Source organism: Apodemus sylvaticus, chromosome 11, assembly GCF_947179515.1.
Source record: "Apodemus sylvaticus chromosome 11, mApoSyl1.1, whole genome shotgun sequence".
NCBI classification, from domain to species: Eukaryota; Metazoa; Chordata; class Mammalia; order Rodentia; family Muridae; genus Apodemus; species Apodemus sylvaticus.
In genome coordinates this window covers 80,428,942-80,454,098 of record NC_067482.1, presented here as the reverse complement: position 1 = coordinate 80,454,098, position 25,157 = coordinate 80,428,942, and the positions used below count along the sequence as shown (strand labels likewise).

At 40.3% G+C, this 25,157-nt stretch overlaps 1 protein-coding gene across 1 annotated transcript in view; it reads left to right on the top strand.

Annotated features, from left to right (window-relative positions):
- Nucleotides 1-25,157, top strand: part of Znrf3 (zinc and ring finger 3) — a 164,587-nt gene that overhangs the window by 90,652 nt on the left and 48,778 nt on the right. Inside the window, exon 2 of the mRNA XM_052198227.1 lies at nucleotides 8,486-8,611. Coding sequence (XP_052054187.1) covers nucleotides 8,486-8,611 — 126 coding nt within the window. The remainder of the gene's footprint in view (nucleotides 1-8,485; nucleotides 8,612-25,157) is intronic.

Here is a 25,157-nt window from a genome sequence, read left to right as displayed (position 1 = left end):
ATAGGGTGCAGGGCTTTTTCTCAATTTTTTTTTGTATCTTTTGAGACTTGTTTTATGACTGCATATGTGGTCAGTTTTGGAGAAAGTTCCATGAGGTGCTAAGAAGGTATATTCTTTTCTATTAAGGTGAAATGTTGTGTAGATGTCTGTTAGGTCCATTTAGTTTATAATGTCGCTTAATGCCAGTAGTTCTCTGTTTAGTTTTTGGCTAGATGATCTGTGTACATTGATGATAGTTATGTTGTTGTTATATCCCCCATTTCATTTCTGATTTTGAAATGATAGGGATGAAGGTTGGGTATTGAAGTTGCCCACTGTCAATGTGTGAGGGTCAATGTGCGATTTAGGCTTTAGTAATGTTTTACTCTTTTACAAACATGAGTGCCCTTGTGTTTGGCAAACAGATGTTAAGAATTGAAGCATCATTTTTGAGCATGGAATGTCTTCCATCTCTTTTGATTAATTTTTCTCAAAGTCTATTTTGTTAGATATTAGATAGCTACACCAGCTTGTTTTGTTCTTTTAGGTTCATTTGCTTAGGGAAAAAAAATTCCAACCCCACTCTCAAGGAAATGTCTATCTTTGATGTTGAGGTATGTTTCTTATATGCAGCAGCAGGATAGATTCTGATTTTGAATCCATTCTATTAGTTTCTCTGTCTCTCTCCTTCTCCCTCCCCCCCACCTCTTTCTGTGTGTGTGTGGGGGGGCGGGATTATTTATTTTCTGTGTTTTCACGGGTATAGTTAAATTCCTTGGGTTGGAGTTTTCCTTCTAGTACCTTCTGGAGGGGTGGCTTTTTGGATGGATGTTGTTTAGATGTGTCTTTATCATGGAAGACCTTGTTTTCTCTGTCTGTGATGATTGAAAGTTTTGCAGGGTATAGTAGTATGTGTTGCCATCCATGGTCTGTCAGAGTCTGAAAGCCCACCCGCCTGGACTCCTGGCAACTGGCATGGCCTATGATAAAGCAGGAAGTCTCTGACCAACGTGGGGCCTGAGAATTGGGAAAAGTTGTGGGGGTGGGGGGGCAACACTGAAAGAATGGGGGATATCTGCAGGTGGGCAGCCTACTTGGACTTTTGGCAGCCTGTGTAGCCTCTTGTCTCTCAGGGGTCTCTCTCTGAGATGGGAGTGGGGACATGGTGTTGCTTAGGGGGTGAAGATTGGGGGGCCTGAAGGGAAATACTGAGAGTGTAGGGAAGGTCCTTGGGAGGGAAGGCGGCCTACCTGGATTTCTGGCAGCCTGTTTAGCCTCAGGTAGAGCAGCTTCTTCACTTTTCTTTAAATGTTTCTAAGCTTATTTGAAAAATGTCCATGTTGCTGTTTCATATTCACATTGTCTTTTTTACTTCTACTATGTAAAGTGGAAGGCTTTGGAATACCCCCACCATCCCTACTTATATCTTTCTATCCCACTTTTCCTCCTTCCCTCCCTTCTTCCTTCCCTGACAGTGTTTCTATGTGTAGCTCTAGCTGTCCTGGAACTCGATTTATACACCAAGCTAACCTCGAACTCAGAGATCCACATGTCTCTGCCTCCCAAGTGCTGGTATTAAAGATGTGCCCCACCAGGCCTGGCTTCTGCATTTTTCATATTGTGCTTGTTCCTTACATTATTGTTGCAGTAGTATTCTCTGATGCAGCTGCATGCCTAGATGTAAAGTCTGGCTTTCTTTGGATTAAGGAGCTGTGTTCTTATTCTCTCTTCTTGCTCCCAGTTGATCCCTTAGTTCCACATTTCATTCTCTCATTCAGAACTGTAAAACTCCTTAGTACTACAGTCTTACTTGGCAGTAGCTCAGAATTTCATTGTTTGTTTGACTTTCCTGCAGCTGTCATGCTCTGGGCCTTTGTGTTGAGATTTCCTTTATTTCTCCTCTTTGGAGTTCTTGTACCTGGATCTTACTCTTAACTCTCCTTGGGTTTAGTTTCTTTCTTTTTGTTGTTGCTGACAATAACTTTGTGAACTGGACATGAATAGGAAAGTTGTAGACATGTAGAGTTTTCTTTGGGAGGATTCATCATCTATTTTCCTTCCTCGTTCACTAGCCTTTCAAAATATGGTCACCAGCCCACGTGAGTGAAGGGTAGCAGTGTTGTGTTCTCTGGGTAGGAAGTATCAGCTTCCTGTGCCAGTCAGTGCCAGTGAGTCTTTTTGTTTGGAAATGACTTTGATGAATTGGCAATCAACACTTAGTAGAGCTAATCCTTAAAAGGTTCATGCTACAGGTTGGTTAAATCCTGATTTATTTGCCCTCGACCCTCCATTAGCTAAGCAGAGACCTAAGTGGCTTTCCAAAAACAAAGCAGGCTGCCAAATAGAAAGGCCAAAGGCTTTGTCCAACAAGCAGTCATTTATTGAGCACCTATTGATGTCAAGGTTAACAGGGTGGTTGGAAGCTCTGAGTAATACTGTTCTAGAAGCAGATGCTCACATTAGATGGGGGTAGGGAGCAGTAAAAGGGACTGGTAAGCACCATGAAAGTATTTGGTATCAAAGATATGGACACCACTTAGCTTTGTGAGTGCATTCAAGAAAGCTCCATGGAAAGAGTGACATTGAGGCTGATCTTGAAGGACAGAGTGTTCTTGGCAAAGGCATAAAGCAAAAGTGAATTAAACAGATCTAGAGAAAATAAGGAGGACTTAGTCCCTGAGCAGCTACTATGCTACTTGTTTGTGTCACATCTCATTTTAACTCTTGTTTCCCATGAAGGCATTGGGGTTTGTATCAGTCCCCATAAAGATTGAGCAGTGTTCTTCTTCCTTGCCTCATGCCATACTGAGCATTCCCAGGTTACTCTTCCCAAAGCACAGGGTCAATGTTAAACACAGAACATACCATACTTTGTTTTATCCTTGCGTTTAATTATAGTTTATTATTTGCTTGATATTCTCCCATGGATCTGTCTCAGAAAACTTGCTTGTCTTTTTGCTTTAGGTGGTGGGGCTGTCCTTCATTTCCTAGTAGAAAATTAAGTACTTTAGTGGAATCTTCATCAGGTTCTATTCTAGATTTCTGAACTTATTGGATTCCCCTACCCACTTTGTGATGTTTCTGGGTTCGTATATGTAATTAGGTGTTTTAAAACTGTCCTAAAAATAGTACAGCAAAAGAATCTTTTAAATTTCAACCATGTGGTTAGGTAAACTCTCTTACCTCAAACGTTTTAAGAAAAATTTGGGGCCTGGGGAAAAGTATTTACTTGCAAGCAAAGAACCTGAGTTTGACTTCCCAGCTTGCATCTACAAAGCCAGGCACACCTGCCCATGCCTGTAACTCTAAGGAGAGGATAGCAGAGACAGATCCCAAGAGATCACTGGCTAGCCAGCCTAACCAAAACAGGAGTTTCTGGTGCAGTGAGGAACTCCATCTCAAGGCAGTAAGGTGGAGAAGGATAGAGGAAAACATTGAATATTTTGCTCTGGCCTCCAAATATATATACCCAAACACTCACATCTCTTTCTCTCTTTCTCCCTCTCTCTCTCCCTCTCCCTCTCCCTCTCCCTCTCTCTCTCTCTCTCTCTCTCTCTCTCTCTCTCTCTCTCTCTCTCTCTCTCTCTCTCACACACACACACACACACACACACAGAGTGCTTATAAGAGTAAAACTCAGAAACTCAGAAGGGCTTATAATTTTTAAATGCTAATGTGTCATATTATGTAAAAAATTACCATGTTTGAAAACCATACACTGCATGATCCTAATACTACTTTTGAATGATAAAGTGTCAGAAGTATACATTGGTCCCCTGTAGAGTGATCTGATGGCACTGACTGGACAGGAACTGAGGCTTTTGCATAGTGGGTGTGGAGTAATGCTGTAGAAGCAGTACTGAGTTGGGTCTTTGGGAGACTATTTGAATTCCTTGTGTAGAAGGTCCTTGTTTTGTGTAGATGATTGCTATCCAGAAAAGGGCCTGGGATCTTTTAAAAGTAGGAACTAATATCTTAGATAATAGTAATCGGTCTGATTGAGACTGTCTTGAAAAATGAGGTTAAAAATAAAAAAGTTTAGGATTGTTGTTGTTGTTGTTGTTGAAAACCCATTCTGAGATAGAATCCATACATGACACTGTTAATGTGGCTGAAAGAACCTGGAACTAAATTGGTTGAGAATTTGTTTTTAATTTAACAGGTTAGAATGTAATTATAGCCTCAGTATTTTATACCGGGACTGCATAATGGATCTCGGATGAACAGTGTTAGAATATTTTCAGGAGAATTGTCTGATTTTGGTATCCTTTATTTATGTTTGACTTTGGTGATACCGTTCATGGGTCATTTTCCAATTGAGAAAATGCTCATTTCCCCATAGTTCCTTTTCTGCTTTGCTCATTCTCTGTGGAAGCACCCGTGCATAAGTCTTTAATTCTTAGCTAGATCATTTCCCATTGGCTTTGAGTGGGATCCAGTTGCTCATTGGCTGACATGATTCTTGTGGCACTGTTCATTTGGCGTCATTGCTGACTTGCAGTTCCAGTCTGTGGGTTCTTTATGTACTCTAATTACTGCCATTGCATATTTAACAGTTTGCTATAAGCATGGAGTGAGATTGAAATGTAACCTAGTAACCCACTTTCTGATGAGAAGTTCATTATTTTACTTTCCTCCTGACATAGCATGCTCATTCGCATATGATTCCTACCTTTGCCTAGGAGACATCATTCTTTGTATCAGATCATCTCACTAGTTCATATTTTCATCATACGACTTTTTCTAGTTATTTGAGAAATATTTTTCCAGCCTGGCCATGGTGGTACTGGGTTCTCTGTTTGGAATCCTCCAAGTCACATGATCAGAAGTTTCATGAAATATAGTAAAACAGGGTCACAAGTATTGCTGCTTTTGTAATGACTTGACCAGAGACTTTTGGAAACTGAAGCTGGACTGAGTTGATCTCACCTTTTCCTGAAGGTCATAGGTAACTGAACTTTTGTTATAATTTGGTGACCCTTGTTCATCTTTTGTTGTAGGAGGCCTTGGCATTTTAGGCTACTCCTTATTTAATATAACATTCCAGTATGGGCGAAGACTTGTAGGGACATTCTAGAAGAAAGGTTATACTGTCTACTTCACTGCAGAACCCTTGTTGGTCCTACAGGAAAACGGAAATGCAAGGCTTATGAAAAAAATAGGACTCTTAATTCTTTGTCTTGGAATTCCCAGGGGTCCCACACTGTTGCATGGGAGTCAGATTCCCCTCATTGAATCTCTGGATTGTCCTCTCATTGCCATCTCTGGAGATGAGACATGGAAGGTGTGGCACCTCTTTGCTTAAATGCTTCTTGTCTTCTGTGTGCCATTTACTGCTTCGTATTCTGATACTATCTTAATGTCTAAACCCCCTTCTAGTTTTAAGTCCTTCTCTTTGTCTTGTAGGCTGTGACTCTTTTTACTACTGATCAGTGTAGTTTCATTCTTCCTCCTCCATCTTTTGCACTTCTTCTAGTTTGGAATGACTAGTCTTATTTTTCCTTCGGTTTGCTTTGAGGCCCTGCTGCTTCACAGACACATGCCCCACTTTCTGCATGTTATAGTCCTTGACTATAACAGATTTAAAGCTACAAAACATTTTTTTTCTGAAGATTTTCTCTTTCAGTCTTTTTCTCTCAGATAGTCAGCTCTCAAGTGAAGAGGCACAGAGCAGAGTGCAAAGTCGCACAATAGGAGTATTTGGGTTGGGTGTGCAACTTGCTTGCTCATGGTTTCTTGGAAAACAAGATTATTTCCCTTGAACTTTTGTTTTCACCTGTAAAACAAGTAAGGAATAATATGCATTAGTTTTCTATTTGCTGCTTTAAGTTACTACAGGTCTGGCTTAAAACAGTACTAATCTTAATACAGTAGCCTAATCCAGGAAACCTCCATCTCATCATGCTTAGTCATATATGCCAGTGTGTCTTATTATGTGAGGTAAAATGTATGAAGGTTAGGATATCTTTGGAGCTGTTATCCCTTCTATAGTGGAATCTAGAAGATTCTTCATTTTGTTTTGTTTTTTTCCCCCAAGACAGGGTCTCACTATGTAGCCCTGGCTGTCGTGGAACTCTTAGACATCTACCTGCCTCTTCCTCCCAAAGTGCTGGGATTAAAGTCACGTGCCACTACTCCTGGCCCTAGAAGGTTCTTAATACAAATCTAGAGATATCTTTCAACTTCAAGAGTTTAGCATATTGGTCTGGAGAAATGGAACAATGGTTAGAAGCATGACTGCTCTTCTAGAGGGCTAAGGTTCAAATCCCAGCACCCACAAAGTAGCTTACAAGTCCAGTTGTAGGGGTTCTGACTTCTCTGATCTCTGCGAGGATTAGGGCACGCACCTAGTGCACAGATGTACATGCTAGCAAACCACTCATACACATAAAAATAAATAAATATTAAAGGGAGATTTAGCACATATAGTGCTAGGCTTATAACTTAATAAGTTATCTATGAGAATTTCCTTTTCCCATGTTTTTGGGCTCTGGAGCCTATGGTGTATGATACTATTCTTTGCAGAGTCTTAAATATCTGCTCATCTCAGATAGGGAATCAAGGACAAACCAAAGTACAGATGCCACCTAGGTACACTCTGACAAACCATTGAATTTTTGGGAGTCACAGGAGTATGAATTAGGAGCTAGGTATAGAAGCAGGAATAATTTTAAAGACTGATGCATTTCCAAAGCTCAGCCTAACAGGGATGATGGCTAACAAAAGCTGGAATCATGGAACACATTCCTTGACTTCTAAGTAATTCACCAAGTCAGAGAGTATCTCTGACTTAGCTAGTCTCAGACTCTTAGGGGCAGCTTGATGGGTCTATTCTGCTAGACAACATAACTGATCTCTGTGTCTTTGGTAGTCTTTATGACTTATGTAAGCTTAGAGAGGGAGATGACTTGTGCATCTAGTCAGTTTCATGGACTTCCTAAGACTCTAAATTTTACTTCCTGAATCTTGATGATCTTTTATTTTAAAGATCTATTTTTATTTTATGTCTCTGTATGTTTTGCTTGCATGTATGTGTACCATGTGTATGCCCATAGAGATCAAAAGACATTGATCCCCAGGAATTGGTGTTAGAGATGATTGTGTGCTGTCAGTGTGGATACTGGGAATTAAACCCTGAGCAACAAGTAGCCTAACCACTGAGCCAACTCTCGAGCCCTACTTACTTCTGAGTTTTAGTGAGCTTCCCCTGTAGAACTTACTGGATCTTAAAGCAATGTGAGGTAATTGCTACAGAATAGCCTGAGACAAGTCAATGCTAGAATTCTAAACATAGACCTTGGGATTTCTGTGGTTTTCAAGCTTCTATATGAGAAAATAAGCTGGCACTCCTCTACCTAGTTTCTACTTTGTGATGTGTAACAGATTGAAAAGACTTAAAAGAATGTCATCCATTTAGTAACCATTTGTTATCTTAAAATAGCCTGCTAATTATACTGATGATTTGCCACATTTCTAGCTCTCTCATAAAGTCCTGAATATGTCTCTAGGCCCTCATGTATAAGTTAATGTGACCTTAAGACCTAGAAACCAAATAGAATATTATCCTGATTAGTTTTTGGCTTTTTGGTTTCTTTTTTTTTTTTTTAACAATTATTTAGTGTTAGATTTATGATATTTCATAGTAATTTAGATTGGCATTTATATAAGATGCTTTTTCTCCCTCTTATCAGGTGGCTTCTACCTCAGACAACTATTACTTTGAAGGCAGAGAGAAAGTAGCCATAATAAATATTTATAGGGGCTGAAATCATGGCTCTATCTATAAAATACTTGCTGGGCAAACATGTGGCCTTAAATTAAATCCCCAGCACCATGTAAAAACCAAGCACAATGGCATACACCTGTAATCCTAGCACTGGACAGGCAGAGACAGGAGGATCTCTGAGACTTAGTAGCCAACCATTCTAGTTGGAAAGCTCCAGGTTCCTTTAAAGATCCTGTCTCAAAAAAATAAGGTAAAGGGAGATTGAGGAGACATCTAATATCAACCCCTGGGCTCCACATACCTACATAAATGCGCATATACATGAATATATGTGTATACAATATATACATGTATTTATTCCATTTTATTTTATGGGTATGGATGTTATGTTTGAATATATCTGTATAGCAGCATATGCAGGGCTGGTGTTTATGGAGGCCAGAAGAAGGCATCAGATTCTTTGGAATTTGAGTCATAGACTGTTGTGAGCCATCATGTGCTTGCTTGGAATTGAACCTGGGTCCTCTGGAAGAGCAATCAGTGTTCTTAACTGTTGAGTCATTTCTCCACCCCTTGTAATGTCTATTTCTAGGAGTTTTATTGCGCTCTCTTTGGTGTTCAGCCCACTGTAATGAATTGAAATTCCCTATGGATTGAAAAACTTTTCCCTGCCATAAAATTTGAAGTTTTGAAGTGGCTTTTGCTTAGTACACAATAAGAAGTGGGTCAAACCAGTCTATGGCCAGCCTATTGATATTTTCTTTCCATTTTGACTTTTAGATGCACCCACTAGGCCTATGTAATAACAACGATGAAGAGGACTTGTATGAATATGGCTGGGTAGGTGTGGTGAAGCTCGAGCAGCCAGAATTGGACCCCAAACCCTGTCTCACTGTTCTGGGCAAGGTAAGCACCAGGCCTTCTGTGTCCCTGCCATTGTGGTTGGTGTTTTCTACTTAAGCATTTTCCTTCCTGAGTGTCTAATAGCAGGTTCTGAAGAAGAGCCATGCAGGCATAGCACTCCTTCTGAAGCTGGGTGAACAGACGTAGCACCATGGAGCTCGTGTGCTCTGGCCCTGTAGGAGGCCCCAGCCTGAGTCTGCTGTACCCCTGCCCATTATGTGACCTTGGGCAAGTTGCTTTCCCTGGGTGTCTCAACTTCGTATCTGTGAAATGGTTTGATATTAGAAGTCCATAATACTGTGCTTTACACCTTTGGTGTCACGGGTTTTAGACTTGAGATTTGGGGGGCTTCAGGAAGTATTATGATATATATTTTTTCTGTAAGTATCCGTGGGGACCTGGGGCCATACTCAATAATCATACACATTCACATATGTGTAGCAGACCATATGGATATTCACATTAAGTGGAATAACTGAAGCCTGAACAGCCTCCTCTTAGCCCACAGTTGCTTTACCTCCAAATGAGGTCAAATCCATTAATTTTTGCTGTCAAGTCTGTTATGGGAAAACTCTTGTAATGTAGAGCTTCCTTGGTTTCAGAATAGCAGGCAGCAATTATGGCCCTGCATGTGATTAGGAGGTGAGTCGAGATCTGATGCCTAGTGCCTTGTGTGTCACAGTTGGCTGACATACCATTTAGACGCAGTAGCAAACAAAACATGATTTTTAGCTGCTAGGGGTTAATAGAACTTCTGACTCTAGTATAGGATAGAAATAAATTCACTTTGGAAATCCATGCATCCATCCATCCATTCATCAGGAACTCATAATGTGATAGGTCATAACCTGTTTTAAAGTGGATCATTTTGTTAAAGGGAAGGGTTTCGTGAAAGTAATTTGAACTTTTGTTTGGGAGAATGATAGTGCCTCTAAGAGTAGCCTTACTTCCTGGACATTTTATGGTCCCCAGAGCTACAGATCTGTGTGTTGTGGAAGATAACTACATCATGTTCCTGGAAGCTGAGGTTTTCTTGGATATCCGGGCAAGAGGAGAGGTGATGTTGGTGCAGAGAGCAGTCACAAAACATAGAGAATCTTCTGCCAACTACTCCTAAAAGGTCTTTGGTCCTGGAGATCCTCGTGTGCCTAATTTGTTTGTGGGTTTTTGTTCCTCTTATGCTTTTTGAGAGACTGCTTGACTCTTGTCAAGTTTTCCTGCCCTTTCATTGGGGGAGAAATCTGACAGGAATTATGGCCTGTTTGGTTTATGGTTCACTAAGTTGAATAAAGTTGTGTGAGGTGGCTCAGCATTGATACCTCATCTTTTCAGTTGACCAGAGTGGCTTAATGATGCCTAGGAGAGCAGTAACCCTCCTGAGAGTACATTAGTGTTTTCCTAGGGGAAAACGCTGGCTACGTCCACAGGGTAGGAGCAGTAGGTGTCTACTTCAACTCTGCGGTTGGCCTCTAGGTGTAAGCTGCGACTGCTCTACGCTCAGCTTATTGGCTTCATTGTCCTCCCTCCCAAAACCCAGGGCCCAGGGGGTATCCATCTCTGTGTCTATCTGTATAGGCTGGAACAGGGTCCCACAGTGCAGCCCTTACTGTCCTTTGATAGTTTAGTGATGGGTACTTGTTGAAGTCACTCAGAACCAATCCATTTACTCCAGTGCTTGAACCAACTACACTGTGGTTTACTTGGGTTTCATATGGTTTAGCCTGCTGGTCTGTGAAGCCAGTGGAAGGGAAACCTTAGATATATATTGAATTACTAAGCACTTTTTGTATTTACTGATCAGGAAATAGTTACTGAATGTGGGGGGCCTACAAGCTCAGTGGCTCCACCTGCCTAAGAGCAGTTTATTACTGTTAGGAAAGGCTGAGACTAGAGTACAAGGCAGCACACGTTTGCTGTTGTCGTCTGTTTTAAGAGTTGGCACCTGAGTAAAGTCATTAGTAAAGATGCCTGGACCAGACAAAGTAAAATGGTTTCCCATTTGCTTTAAATATAGGTTAGTAGAGGAAATATGATGAATCAGAACAATCTTATCTTCCTTTCTTCCTCCTCCTTTTCTTCCTCCTCCTCCTCCTTCCTGTTCACAAGTTTAATTTCATTGACTTTGCCAACTTTCCTGGGTTCCCAAGAGTAGAAACAAAAGAGTCTGGCGGAGGAAGGCACAGTGATTCTCCCAGCAGCTCAGCATGCCAGTCCCCTGCAGACAGTATGGTTTTCCTTCTATGTCTGACTTTCAGTGGCTATAGCAAAGATTGATTGGCAAGGAGAAGCACAAAGGCAAAGGAACTGGGTTGGGAATGTAGCTTGGTGACAGAGTTCCTGCCTAGCATGTGAAGCTCTGGGTTCCATCTCTGGTACTGAAATAAAGAAGAAATTAAAAGGTATAGGAAGAAACTCAGCTAGCCCAGTGTGCGGGTGGGAATGGATGAACTGCTGTGAATGGACGTTGAAACTTGACTCTGTTGCCACAGAAAAGCCTATGGGAAACTAGGAGGACTAGACACAGGCCCCTCCTACCCTAGCCTACCCTACCCTACCATACCTTACCTTACCGGCTCACAGAGAATCATGAGCTGAAACCCCAAAGATTTTAAAAAACATAAATGCCCCTCTAAGAGTCCAAATCAAGTTTTATTTTAAAAGCAAAAGATATAAATTCATCACCTTGGTGTATTACCAAGAGCTTTTGAATTCAACACTCTAAAACTCGTGAGAGAAAAATAATTTATGATCACATCCTTCTAGTCTTTTTGATTCTGTAAAGGTACTGACAAAACCAACTAGGTAAGTAGAGTTGGGGGAACTCTTACTTTAGGGAAGAAGTGGGCCAGGATGCCCCAGGCCTCACTTTAGGCCAGGCTCAGGCAGATCTCTGCAGCAAGTTTTCTTTTACTTAGTGTAAAGATGATCTCCTGGAGCCTTGCTTGTCTGGAATTCTGAGCTTCTGGATCAAGGTTAGGATCTTCCCTAATGCCTTCATTACAGAACTTAACCCTATGACAGTAAAACAGTAGAACTGACATTTGGGTGCAGCTTACTTTAAGAGTCTTAAATTATTCCCGAAGTGCAAGACTGTATGCCTCAGGCATCTCATCCCTTCAGTTTCATAGTATTTATTAAGAATCTTACAGGGCTACAAAGAATTTAAAAGGTTAATCTTAATTTGGCTATTATGACCCATTAACTTCACAGTGACTTTCATGATGTGCTAGAGTTTCTAGCAGAATTCACGTGGACTGAATTCTGATATTCCAGGCTGGATATACTCCAAACCCCAGATAGACCAATTCTGTGCTAGCATTTTGAAATAGAGTAAATCCAGCAGACCTGGACCTGCTTGTGTCCTGTGCTTCAGAAGATGGTATGGGGAAGTTAATGTAAAGACATTTAGAGGATTTTATGTTAGAATGCCTTGCCTGAGTGACGTTAGAAAGGCAACTTTAGTTCTTGGTCCCTTGCTCCTTTGTAAAGTGCTGCCTCTTTGATTGCTGTAGGGCTGTGAGATGTTAGCAGAGCACTTAGCTCATGACCCACCCTGAACACTGCCTGCTAGGAGCTGCAGTTGCCTTTGCTTGTCACACTGGCATCTTGTCCACACTCCCATATTATGGTAAGGAAACTGAGTCCTAGTAAGGTTCTCCACTCGATCCGAGATCACACAGCTCACAAGACCCTGGAGCTGAAACAGAACTAACTGTTCTGTGCTTCACCGGTGTTGAATTTGTCTCCTCTTGCCTTGGTCAGTCTTTTCTAGATAATAAACACCAGCTGCTTTCAGTATCAACTGGATATGGTCAGGACTGTTACCTCTGTGGGGTTGAATCACAGTTCTCCCATGGACAGGGCATTTGCTTTGAAGGTTGAACTGTGTCATAGAACCTACATGTGGTACTGCCAGTCCTCACCACATCAGCAGCCCCCCTCTCCAGATCTCTTTATAGACCTGTTTTATCTCCCTGCCCCTACCTACTCAGGAGATACAACCTCCATATTCCTGGTCTCGAGTCTAAAAAGATTCCAAGTCCCAAGCTCTGACCCCTGCAGTCACTCTCCATGCTCCAACCTCCTTAAATAGAAGCAGAATCTACAGGAGTACATCTTTCGTTGGTCATTGTCCCTAGCACAGATGAACATACTCAACAAAGTATGTCTCTCCTTACCTCATTATCCTATTTCTTTTAGCATCCCAAAATTGTATTACTTTTATAGTGAAATCTAAATATGTGGAGAGTGAAATAATTGCTGGTTGTCAGACTTTGGGAGCAGGAAAGCTTTTTTTGTTTTGTTTTGGTTTGTTCTCTTTTTTAAACTAGGTGTAAAATTTCAGTTTGGAAAGATGAAAAGATTTTGGAGCAATGATTGACAATATTCTAATGACCTGTGCACTTAATAATAAAAGTGATAAATTCCATATTATATATTTTACCCAAATAAAATATGTTTTTTTTAAATTTGATATATTCTTTATTTATATTTCAAATTATTTCCCCATTCCTGGATCCCTCCTCCTTGAAGGTCCTATAAGCCCTCTTCCCTCCCCCTGTTCCCCAATCCACCCCTTCCCACTTCCCTGTCCTGGTATTCCCCTACACTGCTGTATTGAGCCTTTCCAGGATCAGGGGCCACTCCTTCCTTCTTCTCGGACATCATTTGATATGTGGATTGTGTCTTGGGTATTCCAAGCTTCTAGGCTAATATCCATTTATCAGTGAGTGCATACCGTGAGTGTTCTTTTGAGACTGGATTACTTCACTTAGGATGATGTCCTCCAGTTCCATCCATTTGTCTAGGAATTTCATGAATTCATTGTTTGTAATGGTTGAATAGTACTCCATTGTGTATATATACCACATTTTCTGGATCCATTCCTCTGTTGAGGAATCTGTGTTCTTTCCAGCTTCTGGCTATTATAAAAAGGGCTGCGATGAACATAGTAGAGCATGTATCCTTATTACATGCTGGGAAATCCTCTGGGTATATGCCCAGGATGGTATAGCAGGGTCCTCTGGAAGTGTCATTCCCAGTTTTCTGAGGAACTGCCAGACTGATTTCCAGAGTGGTTGTACCAGCTTGCAACCCCACCAGCAGTGGAGGAGTGTTCCTCTTTCTCCACATCCTCACCAGCACCTGTTTTCTCCTGAGTTTTTAATCTTAGCCATTCTGACTGGTGTGAGGTGAAATATCAGGGTTGTTTTGTTTTGCATTTCCCTGATGACTAAGGATGTTGAACATTTCTTTAGGTGCTTCTCAGCCATTCGATATTCCTCAGGTGAAAGTACTTTGTTTAGTTCTGTACCCCATTTTTAAGGGGGTTATTTGGCTCCCTGGAGTCTACCTTCTTGAGTTCTTTGTATATCTTGGATATAAGCTCTCTGTCAGATGTAGTGTTGGTAAAGATCTTTTCCCAATTTGTTGGTTGCCTTTTTGTCCTTTTAACAGTGTCCTTTGCCCTACAGAAACTTTGTAATTTTATGAGGTCCCATTTGTCAATTCTTGATCTTAGAGCATAAGCAATTGGTGTTATGTTGAGGAAATTTTCCCCTGTTCCCATGTCCTCAAGGGTCTTCCCCAGTTTCTTTTTCTATTAGTTTCAGTGTGTCTGGTTTTATGTGGAGGTTCTTAATCCACTTGGACTTGAGCTTAGTACAAGGAGATAAGAATGGATCAATTTGCATTCTTTTGCATGCTGACCTCCAGTTGAACCAGCATCATTTGTTGAAAAGGCTATCTTTTTTCCACTGGATGGTTGTAGCTCCCTTGTCAAAGATCAAGTGACCATAATTCTGTGGGTTCATTTCCAGGTCTTCAGTTCTATTCCATTGATCTACTTGCCTGTCACTCTACCAGTACCATGTAGTTTTTAACACAATTGCTCTGTAGTACTGCTTGAGGTCGGGAATACTGATTCCCCCAGAAGTGCTTTTACTGTTGAGGATAGTTTTACCTATCCTGGGTTTTTTGTTAATCCAGATGAATTTGAGAATTGATCTTTCTAAGTCTATGAAGAATTGAGTTGGGATTTTGATGGGGATTGCATTGAATCTGTAGATTGCTTTTGTCAAGATGGCCATTTTTACTATAATAATCCTGCCAATCCAAGAGCATGGAAGATTTTTCTATCTTCTGAGGTCTTCTTCGATTTCTTTCTTCAAAGACTTGAAGTTCCTGTCATACAGATCTTTTACTTGTTTGGTTAAAGTCACACCAAGATACTTTATATTGTTTGTGGCTATTGTGAAGGGTGTCATTTCCCTAATTTCTTTCTCAGCCTGTTTATCCTTTGAATATAGGAAAGCTACTGATTTGCTTGAGTTAATTTTATATACAGCCACTTTGCTGAAGTTGTTTATCAGCTGTAGGAGTTCTCTGGTGGAGTTTTTTGGGTCGCTTAAGTATACTATCATATCATCTGCAAATAGTGATAGTTTGACTTCTTCCTTTCCAATTTGTATCCCTTTGACCTCCTTTTGTTGTCTAATTGCTCTGGCTATTCCGTCAAGTACTATATTGAATAAATATGAAGAGGGCAGTCTTGTCTAGTCCCTGATTTTAGTGGGATTGCTTCAAGTTTCTCTCCATTTAGTTTGATGTTGGCTACTGGTTTGCTGTATATTGCTTTTTATTATGTTTAGGTATGGGCCCTAAATTCCTGTTCTTTCCAAGACCTTAAACATGAAAGGATGCTGAATTTTATCAAATGCTTTTTCAGTATCTAATGAAATGACCATGTGGGGTTTTTTTTTCCTTTGAATTTGTTTATGTAGTGGATTACATTGATGGATTTCCATATATTGAACCATCCCTGCATCCCTGGGTTGAAGCCTACTTGATCATGGTGAATGATTGTTTTGATGTGTTCATGGATTCAGTTGGCAAGAATTTCATTGAGTATTTTTGCATTGATATTCATAAGGGAAATTGGTATAAGGTTCTCTTTTTTTGTTGGATTTTTTTGTGTAGTTTTGGTATCAGCGAAACTGTGGCTTCATAGAACAAGTTGGGTAATGTTCCTTCTGTTTCTATTTTGTGGAATAGTTTGAAGAGTATTGGTATTAGGTCTCTTTTGAATGTCTGATAGAATTCTGCACTAAAGCCATCAGGTCCTGTGCTTTTTTTTCTGTTGGGAGACTGTCAGTGACCACTTATATTACTTTAGGGGTTATGGGAACGTTTAGATAGTCTATCTGATGCTGATTAAATTTTGGTAGTTGGTATCTGTCTAGGAAATTGTCCATTTCATCCAGATTTTCCAGTTGCTTTTGTAGTAGGATATGATAATTTTTTTGAATTTCCTCAGTTTCTGTTGTTATTTCACCCTTTTCATTTCTGATTTTGTTAATTTGGATACTGTCTCTGTGCCCTCTGGTTAGTCTGGCTAAAGGTTTATCTACCTTGTTGATTTTCTAAAAGAACCAGCTCCTGCTTTTGTTGATTCTTTGTAAAGTTCTGACTTGGTTAATTTCAGCCCTGAGTTTGATGATTTCCTGCCTTCTACTCCTCTTGGGTGAATTAGCTTCATTTTGTTCTGAAGCTTTCAGGTGTGCTGTTAAGCTGCTAGTCTATGTTCTCTCCAGCTTCTTTTTGTAAGCACTCAAAGCTAAGAGTTTTCCTCTTAGCACTGTTTTCATTGTGTCTCATAAATTTGGGTATGTTGTGCCTTCATTTTCATTCAGTTCTAAAAAGTCTTTGATTTCTTTCCTTATTTCTTCCTTGACCAAGGTATCATTGAGTAGAGTGTTGTTCAGCTTCCATGTGTATGTGGGCTTTCTGTTGTTTTTGTTGCTATTGAAGACCACACTTATTCCATAAGGATCTGATAGGAGGCATGGAATTAGTTCGATCTTCTTATATCTGTTGAGGTCTGTTTTGTGTCCAATTATATGGTCAATTTTGGAAAAAGTACCATGAGGTGCTGAGAAGAAGGTATATTCTTTTGATTTAGGATGAAATGTTCTATAGATATCTATTAAATCCATTTTGTCCAAAACTTCTGTTAGTTTCACTGTGACTCTGTTTAATTTGTGTTTCCCTGATCTGTCCATTGAAGAGAGTTGGGTGTTTAAGTTCCTCACAATTATTGTGTGGGGTGCGATGTATGCTTTAAGCTTTAGTAAGGTTTCCTTTATGAATGCCAGTGCCCTTGTATTTGGGGCATAGATGTTCAAAATTGAGAGTTCCTTCTGATAGATTTTTTTCCTTTGATGAGTATAAAGTGTCCTTCTGTGTCTTTTTTTGATGACTTTTGGTTGAAAGTCTATTTTATCGGATATTAGAATGGCTACTCCGGCTTCTTTCCTGGGACCATTTGCCTAGAGCACTGTTTTCCAGCTTTTTACTCTTAGGTAGTGTTTGTCTTTGACACTGAGATGTGTTTCCTGTCTGCAGCAAAATGTTGGATCTTGTTTACAAATCCAATCTGTTAGTCCATGTCTTTTTATTGGGGAATTGAGTTCATTGATGTTAAGAGATATTAATGAATAGTGATTGTTGCTTCCTGCTATTTTTGATGTAATTTTTATGTTTGTGTGGTTATCTTCTTTTGGGTCTGTTGAAAGATGATTACTTTCTTACTTTTTCTTGTGTGTAGTTTCCCTCCTTTTGTTGATGTTTTTCATTCATTATCCTCTGAAGGGCTGAATTTGTGGAAAGATACTCTGTACATTTGGTTTTGTCATGAAAAACCTTGGTTTCTCCATTTATGGTAATTGAGAGATTTGCTGGATATAGCAGTTTGGGTTGGCATTTGTGTTCCCTTAGGGTCTGCATGACATCTGCCCAGGCTCTTCTGGCTTTCATGGTCTCTGGTGAGAAATTCGGTATAATTCTGATAGGTCTACCTTTATATGTTACTTGACCTTTTTCCCTTACTGCTTTTAATATTGGTTCATTTGGTGTTTTAATTATTATGTGACAGGAGGAATTTCTTTTCTGGTCAAATCTATTTGGAGTTCTGTAGGCTTCTTGTATGTTCATGGGCATCTCTTTCTTTAGGTTAGGGAAGTTTTCTTCTATAATTTTGTTAGGTTTGGTCTTCTCATTTTGTCCTGGATTTCCTGGATATTTTGGGTCAGGAGCTTTTTGCGTTTTTCATTTTCTTTGACTATTGTATCAGTGCTCTCTATGGTATCTTCTGCATCTGAGATTCTCTCTTCTATCTCTTGTATTCTGTTGTTGATGCTTGGATCCATGACTCCTGACTTCTTTTCTAGGTTTTCTATGTCCTGAGTTGTCTCTCTTTTTATTTCGTTATTGTTTCTACCTCCTTCTTTAGATCTTGGATGACTTTGTTCAATTCCTTCACCTGTTTTGTTGTGTTTTCCCTTAGTTCTTCAAGGGCTTCTCCCTGTTTACTTGTGTTCTCTTGTATTTCTTTAAGGGAGTTATGTCCTTCTTGAAGCCCTCCTCGAAGCCCTCCTCATAGATCAGTACACATCTTGACTCTCATAAGAGAAACTGCTGTTGCTGCTTTTTAATTAAAATTTTTTAGAATTTCACATCATGTACAGCAATTCCACTCATCTCCCTGTCCTTTTCTCTCCTCACCCATGTAACTTCCCACCAAAGAAAACAAAAAAATAAAACCAACCCAAACAAACAAACAAACAAACAAAAAACAAAACAAAACCAAACATCTCACCCTGGAAGCTGTGGTATTAAAGTGTTCAGGCAGTATTCCTGTTTGTCCATACATCTGTTCTTGCAAATGTTCATTGCAATAAGTCATTGGTCTTGTTCGAAGCCTCTGGCTTCTGCTATACTACCAGTACTGGATCCTCCCCTAGGCCTCCTCTCAGACACCCTGTAGTTGCCTTGTACTATGGACATGCCGCAGCTCTGGATCTGCAGGATAGGCCCTGTCATGTACTCCAGGAGTTCATAGATGGGGTGGACCAACTCAGAGCCCAGGTTCTGACACTGGTGGAAGCTGAGTTGGTCAGCCCACCAGCTCTCTTGTGCCCATGCCACCTGGGCTAGCTCTACTGTGTTACTTACCTAGGTAATGTTCAGGAGAGATGCTTCTTATAATAGCTGGCAATTAACAAAGAGACCCACAATGGGTCAATTTACAGTGAATAAGAGACTTCAGAGTGCTTAGTCCTAAATAGGATGTCTATATTACACCCCACCCCTCAAAGTTCAGGGATCTGTCTGGAAGGGAGGCTGAAAGACTAAGAGTCACTGTGGTGGATGACTTAAAGAAAATTGTTTTCCAGGCACAACAGGCAGATGTACCTTAAGACCTGCAAAAATTGAAAGACAAAACCCCAGTATGAAAGAATAGAGGTAGTGTCTTAGGGTTTATATTCCTGCACAAAACATCATGACCATGAAGCAAGTTGGGGAGGAAAGGGTTTATTCAGCTTACACTTCCACATTGGTGTTCATCACCAAAGGAAGTCAGGACAGGAATTTACACAAGGCAAGAACTTGGAGGCAGGGGCTGATGCAGAGGCTGATGCAGAGGCTGATGCAGAGGCCATGGAAGGGTGCTGCTTACTGGGTGCTAGCTTCTCCTGCCTTGCTCAGCTTGCTTTCTTATAGAACCCAGGACTACCAGCCCAGAGATGGGACCACCCTCAATGGGCTGGGCCCTCCCCCCTTGATCACTAATTGAGAAAATGCCCCACAGCTGGATCTCAGGGAGGGATTTCCTCAGCAGAGGCTCCTTTCTGTGTGCTAACTCCAGCTTGTGTCAAGTTGACACACCAAACCAGCCAGTACAAGTGGGCATGAAGTCCCTTCCTCAGTTGAGGCGCTATTGACATCTGATTGCTCAGCTTAGCCCATTTCAAGAGGAATGATTGAACTGAAATCCTCATCTGAAATAAAAATGTGGCTGGCTGCTCTAACTGCTTCACATTGCAGTCTTTAGCCTCAGCGGGCTGCCTCTGGTCAGCAAAACAAGTAGGTATTCGTCACATCCTCGCACAAGGTGACATGTCTATAGCTTGTTGCCTTGGCATTCCTGGAAACATTGTATGCAATGTTTAGGACACTTCTATATCAATCTTTTTTTTTAAAGATTTATTTCTATGTATTTTATTTGCATATACTCACAGAAGCCAGAAGGTTTCTGATTCCCTGGAGTTGGAGTTACAGGAAACTGTGAACCATCTAACATGGGTGCTAGGAATCAAACTCAGGTTCTATACAGGAACAGCATTCTTAACTGCCGAGCCATCTCTCCAGCCCTTGTCTATATTGTTTTTATAGAATCTTTTGTGTATGACATTGTTTTCAATGGGGTATAGTGTTTGGGGACATTTTTTAGCTTTTTAGGAAAGTATGTTAGAGTCAGGGAAGGAGTGCAGGCCAGGCTTGCTGCTCAGTATCCTATTGTTCACAGGATAGCCACTGCCACAGAGAGTTCTCTGGCCCCACAATGTACTACAAAGTTATTTGTCAGGTAAAAGTAGGAAATGGACTGGAGCAATGGCTCAACAGTTAAGAGCACCTGTTGTTCTTCTGTAAGATCTAGGATCACTTCCCAGCACCCACATGGCAGTTCACAGATGTCTGTAATTCCAGTTTCAGGGAATTCAATGCCCTTTTCAGACTGCCTCAAGTATCAGATGCACACTTGGTACTCAGAAATGCAGGCAGAATGCTTATACACACACAAAATAAAAACATTAAAAAAATAGAAGAAAAAGAACAATTTGACCTTAGATATTCATGTCATTAGAAAGCCCTCTTTTATTATGACATGCAAACATTCTCTTTCCAAAAAGATGTTAGTTACTTTTGGGGAACTAATTCTTCCATCATTCCCTTCTGTGCATTGTTGTTCTCTGAATGTGATACTTTTATTCTATACTTTTATTGCATTTTACACATTGAGATGTATATATACAGAACCCAAGCCATGAAGCCAAACAGCCTGTATAGGAATGGTAATTCTACTCAGCAAAAGCCAGGGGTCTTTAAGCTAGTTAGTGTCTCTTTGCCTTGAATTCTGCAAGTCTCCTTTAAAGAATTGTGATGGACTGGCAAGGGAGTTCAGTTAACTACACACATCTGCTAACCTAAGTTTGTTCTTCTAAGCCCACAGTGAGAGGAGAGAACTAACTAAAAGTTATCCTTACAGCCTCCATTCTCACATCTATGTACACACACACACACACACACACACACAAATGCACATACACATGTACACATGCCAAATTCCATAGAAATTCAAGTTTCCTTCTGTCTTTAAACATACTTCTCCTAAGTAAATGGGAGTCCTTTCCTAAAATGAGTTTCTTATTGGGTAGGAAGTTTGGAAGACTGTACAGATTTATTTTAAGGAATATATGGGTAAATAGTTTCCATATTTGGCTAAAAAAGCAAGAAAGGAATTTGGTAAAAGAAATCAGACTGGGAGAAAAGATTGGCTTGATATGAATGGAAAAATTTAGGAAATACCACTTTGTTTTTGAGGTCATGAGTCTGGTCTGAAAGTCAGACCTTTTAAGTGATGCTTTTCATTTACACCCAAATCTTCCATAAAGCTCTAGATTAAAAGACTATATTAAACACGAATATGTTGTTTTTAAAACAAAGGCCCAACCATTTGATTTTACCAAATGAAGACTCAGAAGCCAGATACTGTGATGAAAACCTGCTAGCTCAGAGAGGCAAAGAAAGCACCCCGCTGACCTTCCTACTCCACTGAAGTCCCAGAAGGAAAAAGTTCCTCCTTCTGCATGCTGTCTAAATTCCCTCAATGTCCATTCTTTTTCTCTTAGTTTCCTCTCAGCCAGTTAGTTACTTGACCTACCCTTGACTTTATTTAGCTTTTGTTTACAGAAAGCTCTTGGTTTAAAGGTGTATGCTAGGGCCAAGCCACTTCACAACAAGGTTTTTCCAGTTTACAGCCTTGGGGTTCGCAATGCAATCAAATATCCTCTGTGTGTGTGTGTGTGTGTGTGTGTGTGTGTGTGTGTGTGTATGTGTGTAAAATCAGATACATCATTAGCTATAAAAGGCTGAAACCACCAATTGGGAGGCTTAAAGGCATTTTGAAGACATAGTATGTGAACAGACCAAGGGATACAGGCAGCTTGCCCCTTCAGGACTCAGGGAAGGCTGCCCCTGTCTTGCTAGTCCTTAGCATTGTCTCCAGCCATTCATCTGCTTTCACCAGAGCCACAGTTAAGCTGTTCTAGAACACAAGCAATGGTAGCAAGGCTGTCCAAATGCTCATCAAAGATAACTACCAAATTTGTCTACTTTGAGAGGTTGTGAGTCAAATACACGTCTTCATACTATATAAAGTGCAGCTACCAGGACAGTTGTCCAGAACCATACATGCGGCTAGCCCACAGTTCCATCTGCTCTCTATTCTCAAATAGAGCAACCTCGCAAACATCTGATTTTGCATATGCATTAACTTGCTTAAGCGTTGGTTTCTGGCTATGGCCAAAGGTGATGTGAGAGCTGCCCCAACAGCTACCAAGGCCATGGAAATTATAGATATTTCTAACCTACACACGCACGCACAAACTGTACTTCGATATAGCATAGGAGCAAAATTCTGCTGTTCTCCTCACATAGGTATAGAATCCCTGGAGACAAAGTAGGGGCGATATAGAGGAATTTGTCTGCTGGCCTTGGTCATGAGACCTCAGATTTCTGATACAAATACCTTATCTTTTTATTGTTTTACTTTGTTCTTCCTTTTTAAAGATACTAACTTAAATATACAGGCACATGCATGTAGTTCTGGAAACCATTCTGTTCCATAATATTCTTTTCCTAATCTAGTCATAAAAGAATAATAGGACAATGAGAGGGCCCAGCAGGTAAAAGAGCCTGTCTAAAAACCTGAATTTGACCCCTGGGACCTACGTGGTGGAAATTGAACCAACTCTTTACTACAAGTTCTCTTCTGACCTACACACACACACACACACACACACACACACACACACACGGCATGCCCATGCCCAATCTTGCTCTCCCCACATATCCAAAATAAATAAATATAATAATATACATTTTTCATTTTAGTAATACTTTATTAGTTTCTGCAATCAAGCCCATGTAGATGAGACTTTATGTATTTAATACAGTATGTTGTTCCTCTAAAAAATGTTTAAATAATATAAACATTTCAGTTACTGTAACCATTGTTAGAGACAATATGATTTTAGTCATCCTGAAAAACTATGCTATTTCTTATGCTAATTAAGGAACTTGGCTTACTCTCTTCAATATGAACCTGTTGCTCTAGTATTTCACAAGTTTACCCATACTCTTAACAAAAAAATGGATCACATAAGGAGCCTGTTGTCTTCATTCCTAGCCCCACCTCTGTGTGTGTGTGTGTGTGCGCCTACCATATCATGTGTGTAGTGTCAGAAGACATTTTCTGGTATCCTCTGTACTTTTCCTCTGAGCCTTCTCCCGACTATTGATTTTTTTAAAAAATTGCTATTTAAAAGGCTAAAAGCTTTCAGCTTTATCATCTATTTATGAACAACAGATTCATTTGTAAAAAATCAGGTTTCTGTCTCCTTTAAAAATTTATGTATTTATATGAGTATTCTATTTGCATGCATGCATGCATGACAGAAGAGAACATGAGGTCCATTATAGATGGTTGTGAGCCACCGTATGGTTGCTAGGAATTGAACTCAGGTCCTCTGGAACCACTGAGCATCTCTCCAACCCTAACACACTCTCATTTTTTTAATGTCACTTGAAATCTTCCAAGTCACATTGAAAACTTCTTGGGTTTTGTGGTTTGTTTGGTTTTTTTTTTTTTTTAAGATTTATTTTTATTGTATGTGTATAAGTGTTTGCCTAAATGCATATCTGTGCAGCATGTGAATGGTGAGTGCCCATGGAGGCCAGAAGAGGGTGTTGGACCCACTGGAACTAGAGTTAGAGATAATTGTTAGCTACCATTTGTTAGTGACCTTTTAGGGTCATTACATATTTCTCACTCATACTTGGGCTTTGGAGCATGATTATTTGTCTGTGTGAAATTCTGTTTGGAGGAAGCCTCTCTGTGCCTACCACTTTTTATTAGTTTCGGGAGTCTTAGCTACAGATTATTCTTCTTCTGACTCAGCATTTCTTTTTTTCATTCATTTTTTTATTCGATATATTCTTTTTTACATTTCAAGTGATTTTCCCTTTCCTGGATTCCCCCTCCCCGAAAGTCCCATAAGCAAGCCCTCTTCCCTCCCCCTGTTCCCCAATCCACTCCTTCCCACTTCCTTGTCCTGGTATTCCCCTACACTGCTGCACTGAACCTTTCCAGGACCAGGGGCCTCTCCTTCCTTCTTCTTGGACATCATTTGATATGCGGATTGTGTCTTGGGTATTCCAAGCTTCTAGGCTAATATCTGTTTATCAGTGAGTGCATACCATGAGTGTTCTTTTGAGACTGGGTTACCTCACTTAGGATGATGTTCTCCAGTTCCATCCATTTGTCTAAGAATTTCATGAATTCATTGTTTCTAATGGTTGAATAGTACTCCATTGTGTATATATACCACGTTTTCTGTATCCATTCCTCTGTTGAGGGACATCTGTGTTCTTTCCAGCTTCTGGCTATTATAAATAGGGCTGCTATGAACATAGTGGAGCATGTATCCTTATTACAATGCTGGGGAATCCTCTGGGTATATGCCCAGGAGAGGTATCGTTCCCAGTTTTCTGAGGAACTGCCAGACTGATTTCCAGAGTGGTAGTACCAGCTTGCAACCCCACTAGCAGTGGAGTGGTCACTGGCTTCAACAGAGGTGTCATCTGGATCTCCTAGGTACAAGTTAAGATCATGTTGTGTCCTCAGACCAGAAAAACTTCTTGTTGTATCCCCATACAGGCCACTAAATATGTTACCAAAAAAAATCTTAAGTTGTTTCTTCATGGTTGTCAGATAATACTGAGAAGATCTGCGTCTCATCTTAGAATTATTAGTCTCAATATTAAAAGAATTTAACAATGGACTCAAATGATAATGTGAGGATAATTTTAAATTTAGAAGAAAAACCCAAGGCAGGAAAGCTGTAAATTATAGCAGACGCCAAAAGAGGAAAAATAAAGACATGCTATTTGGGTTAAACCTGCATAGAGTTAGGTCACATGATTGACAAGCAGGATGGGGGATTTAGAGAATGAGTAATGAAACCCAAAGTATCAGAAGGGGAAAAATAGTCTCTGACATCCAACTTAAAAGAAAAGGAATGGTCAGTTCTCTGAATCTGGTCTTAGAAAGTAAGGCAAACCTCATGGCAGTCCTGGAACTGACTTTTTAGACCAGGCTGGACCTGAACCTAGTGATCCAGAAATCTGAGATTAAAGGCAAGCACCACGAGTTACAAAGAAAGGTACTACTACTACAGTCAGTGTGTCTGGACAGGGGAAATTTTATTTCTGATTAAGAGAATGTGCTCAGAAAGGCAAATACAGAGACAGGAAGTATATTGGGTTTTGGTTGGTTTGTTTGGTTTGTTTTTTGAGACAGGGTTTCTCTGTGTAGCCCTGGATGTCCTTGAACTCACTCTGTAGACCAGGCTGGCTGGGAATTCACAGA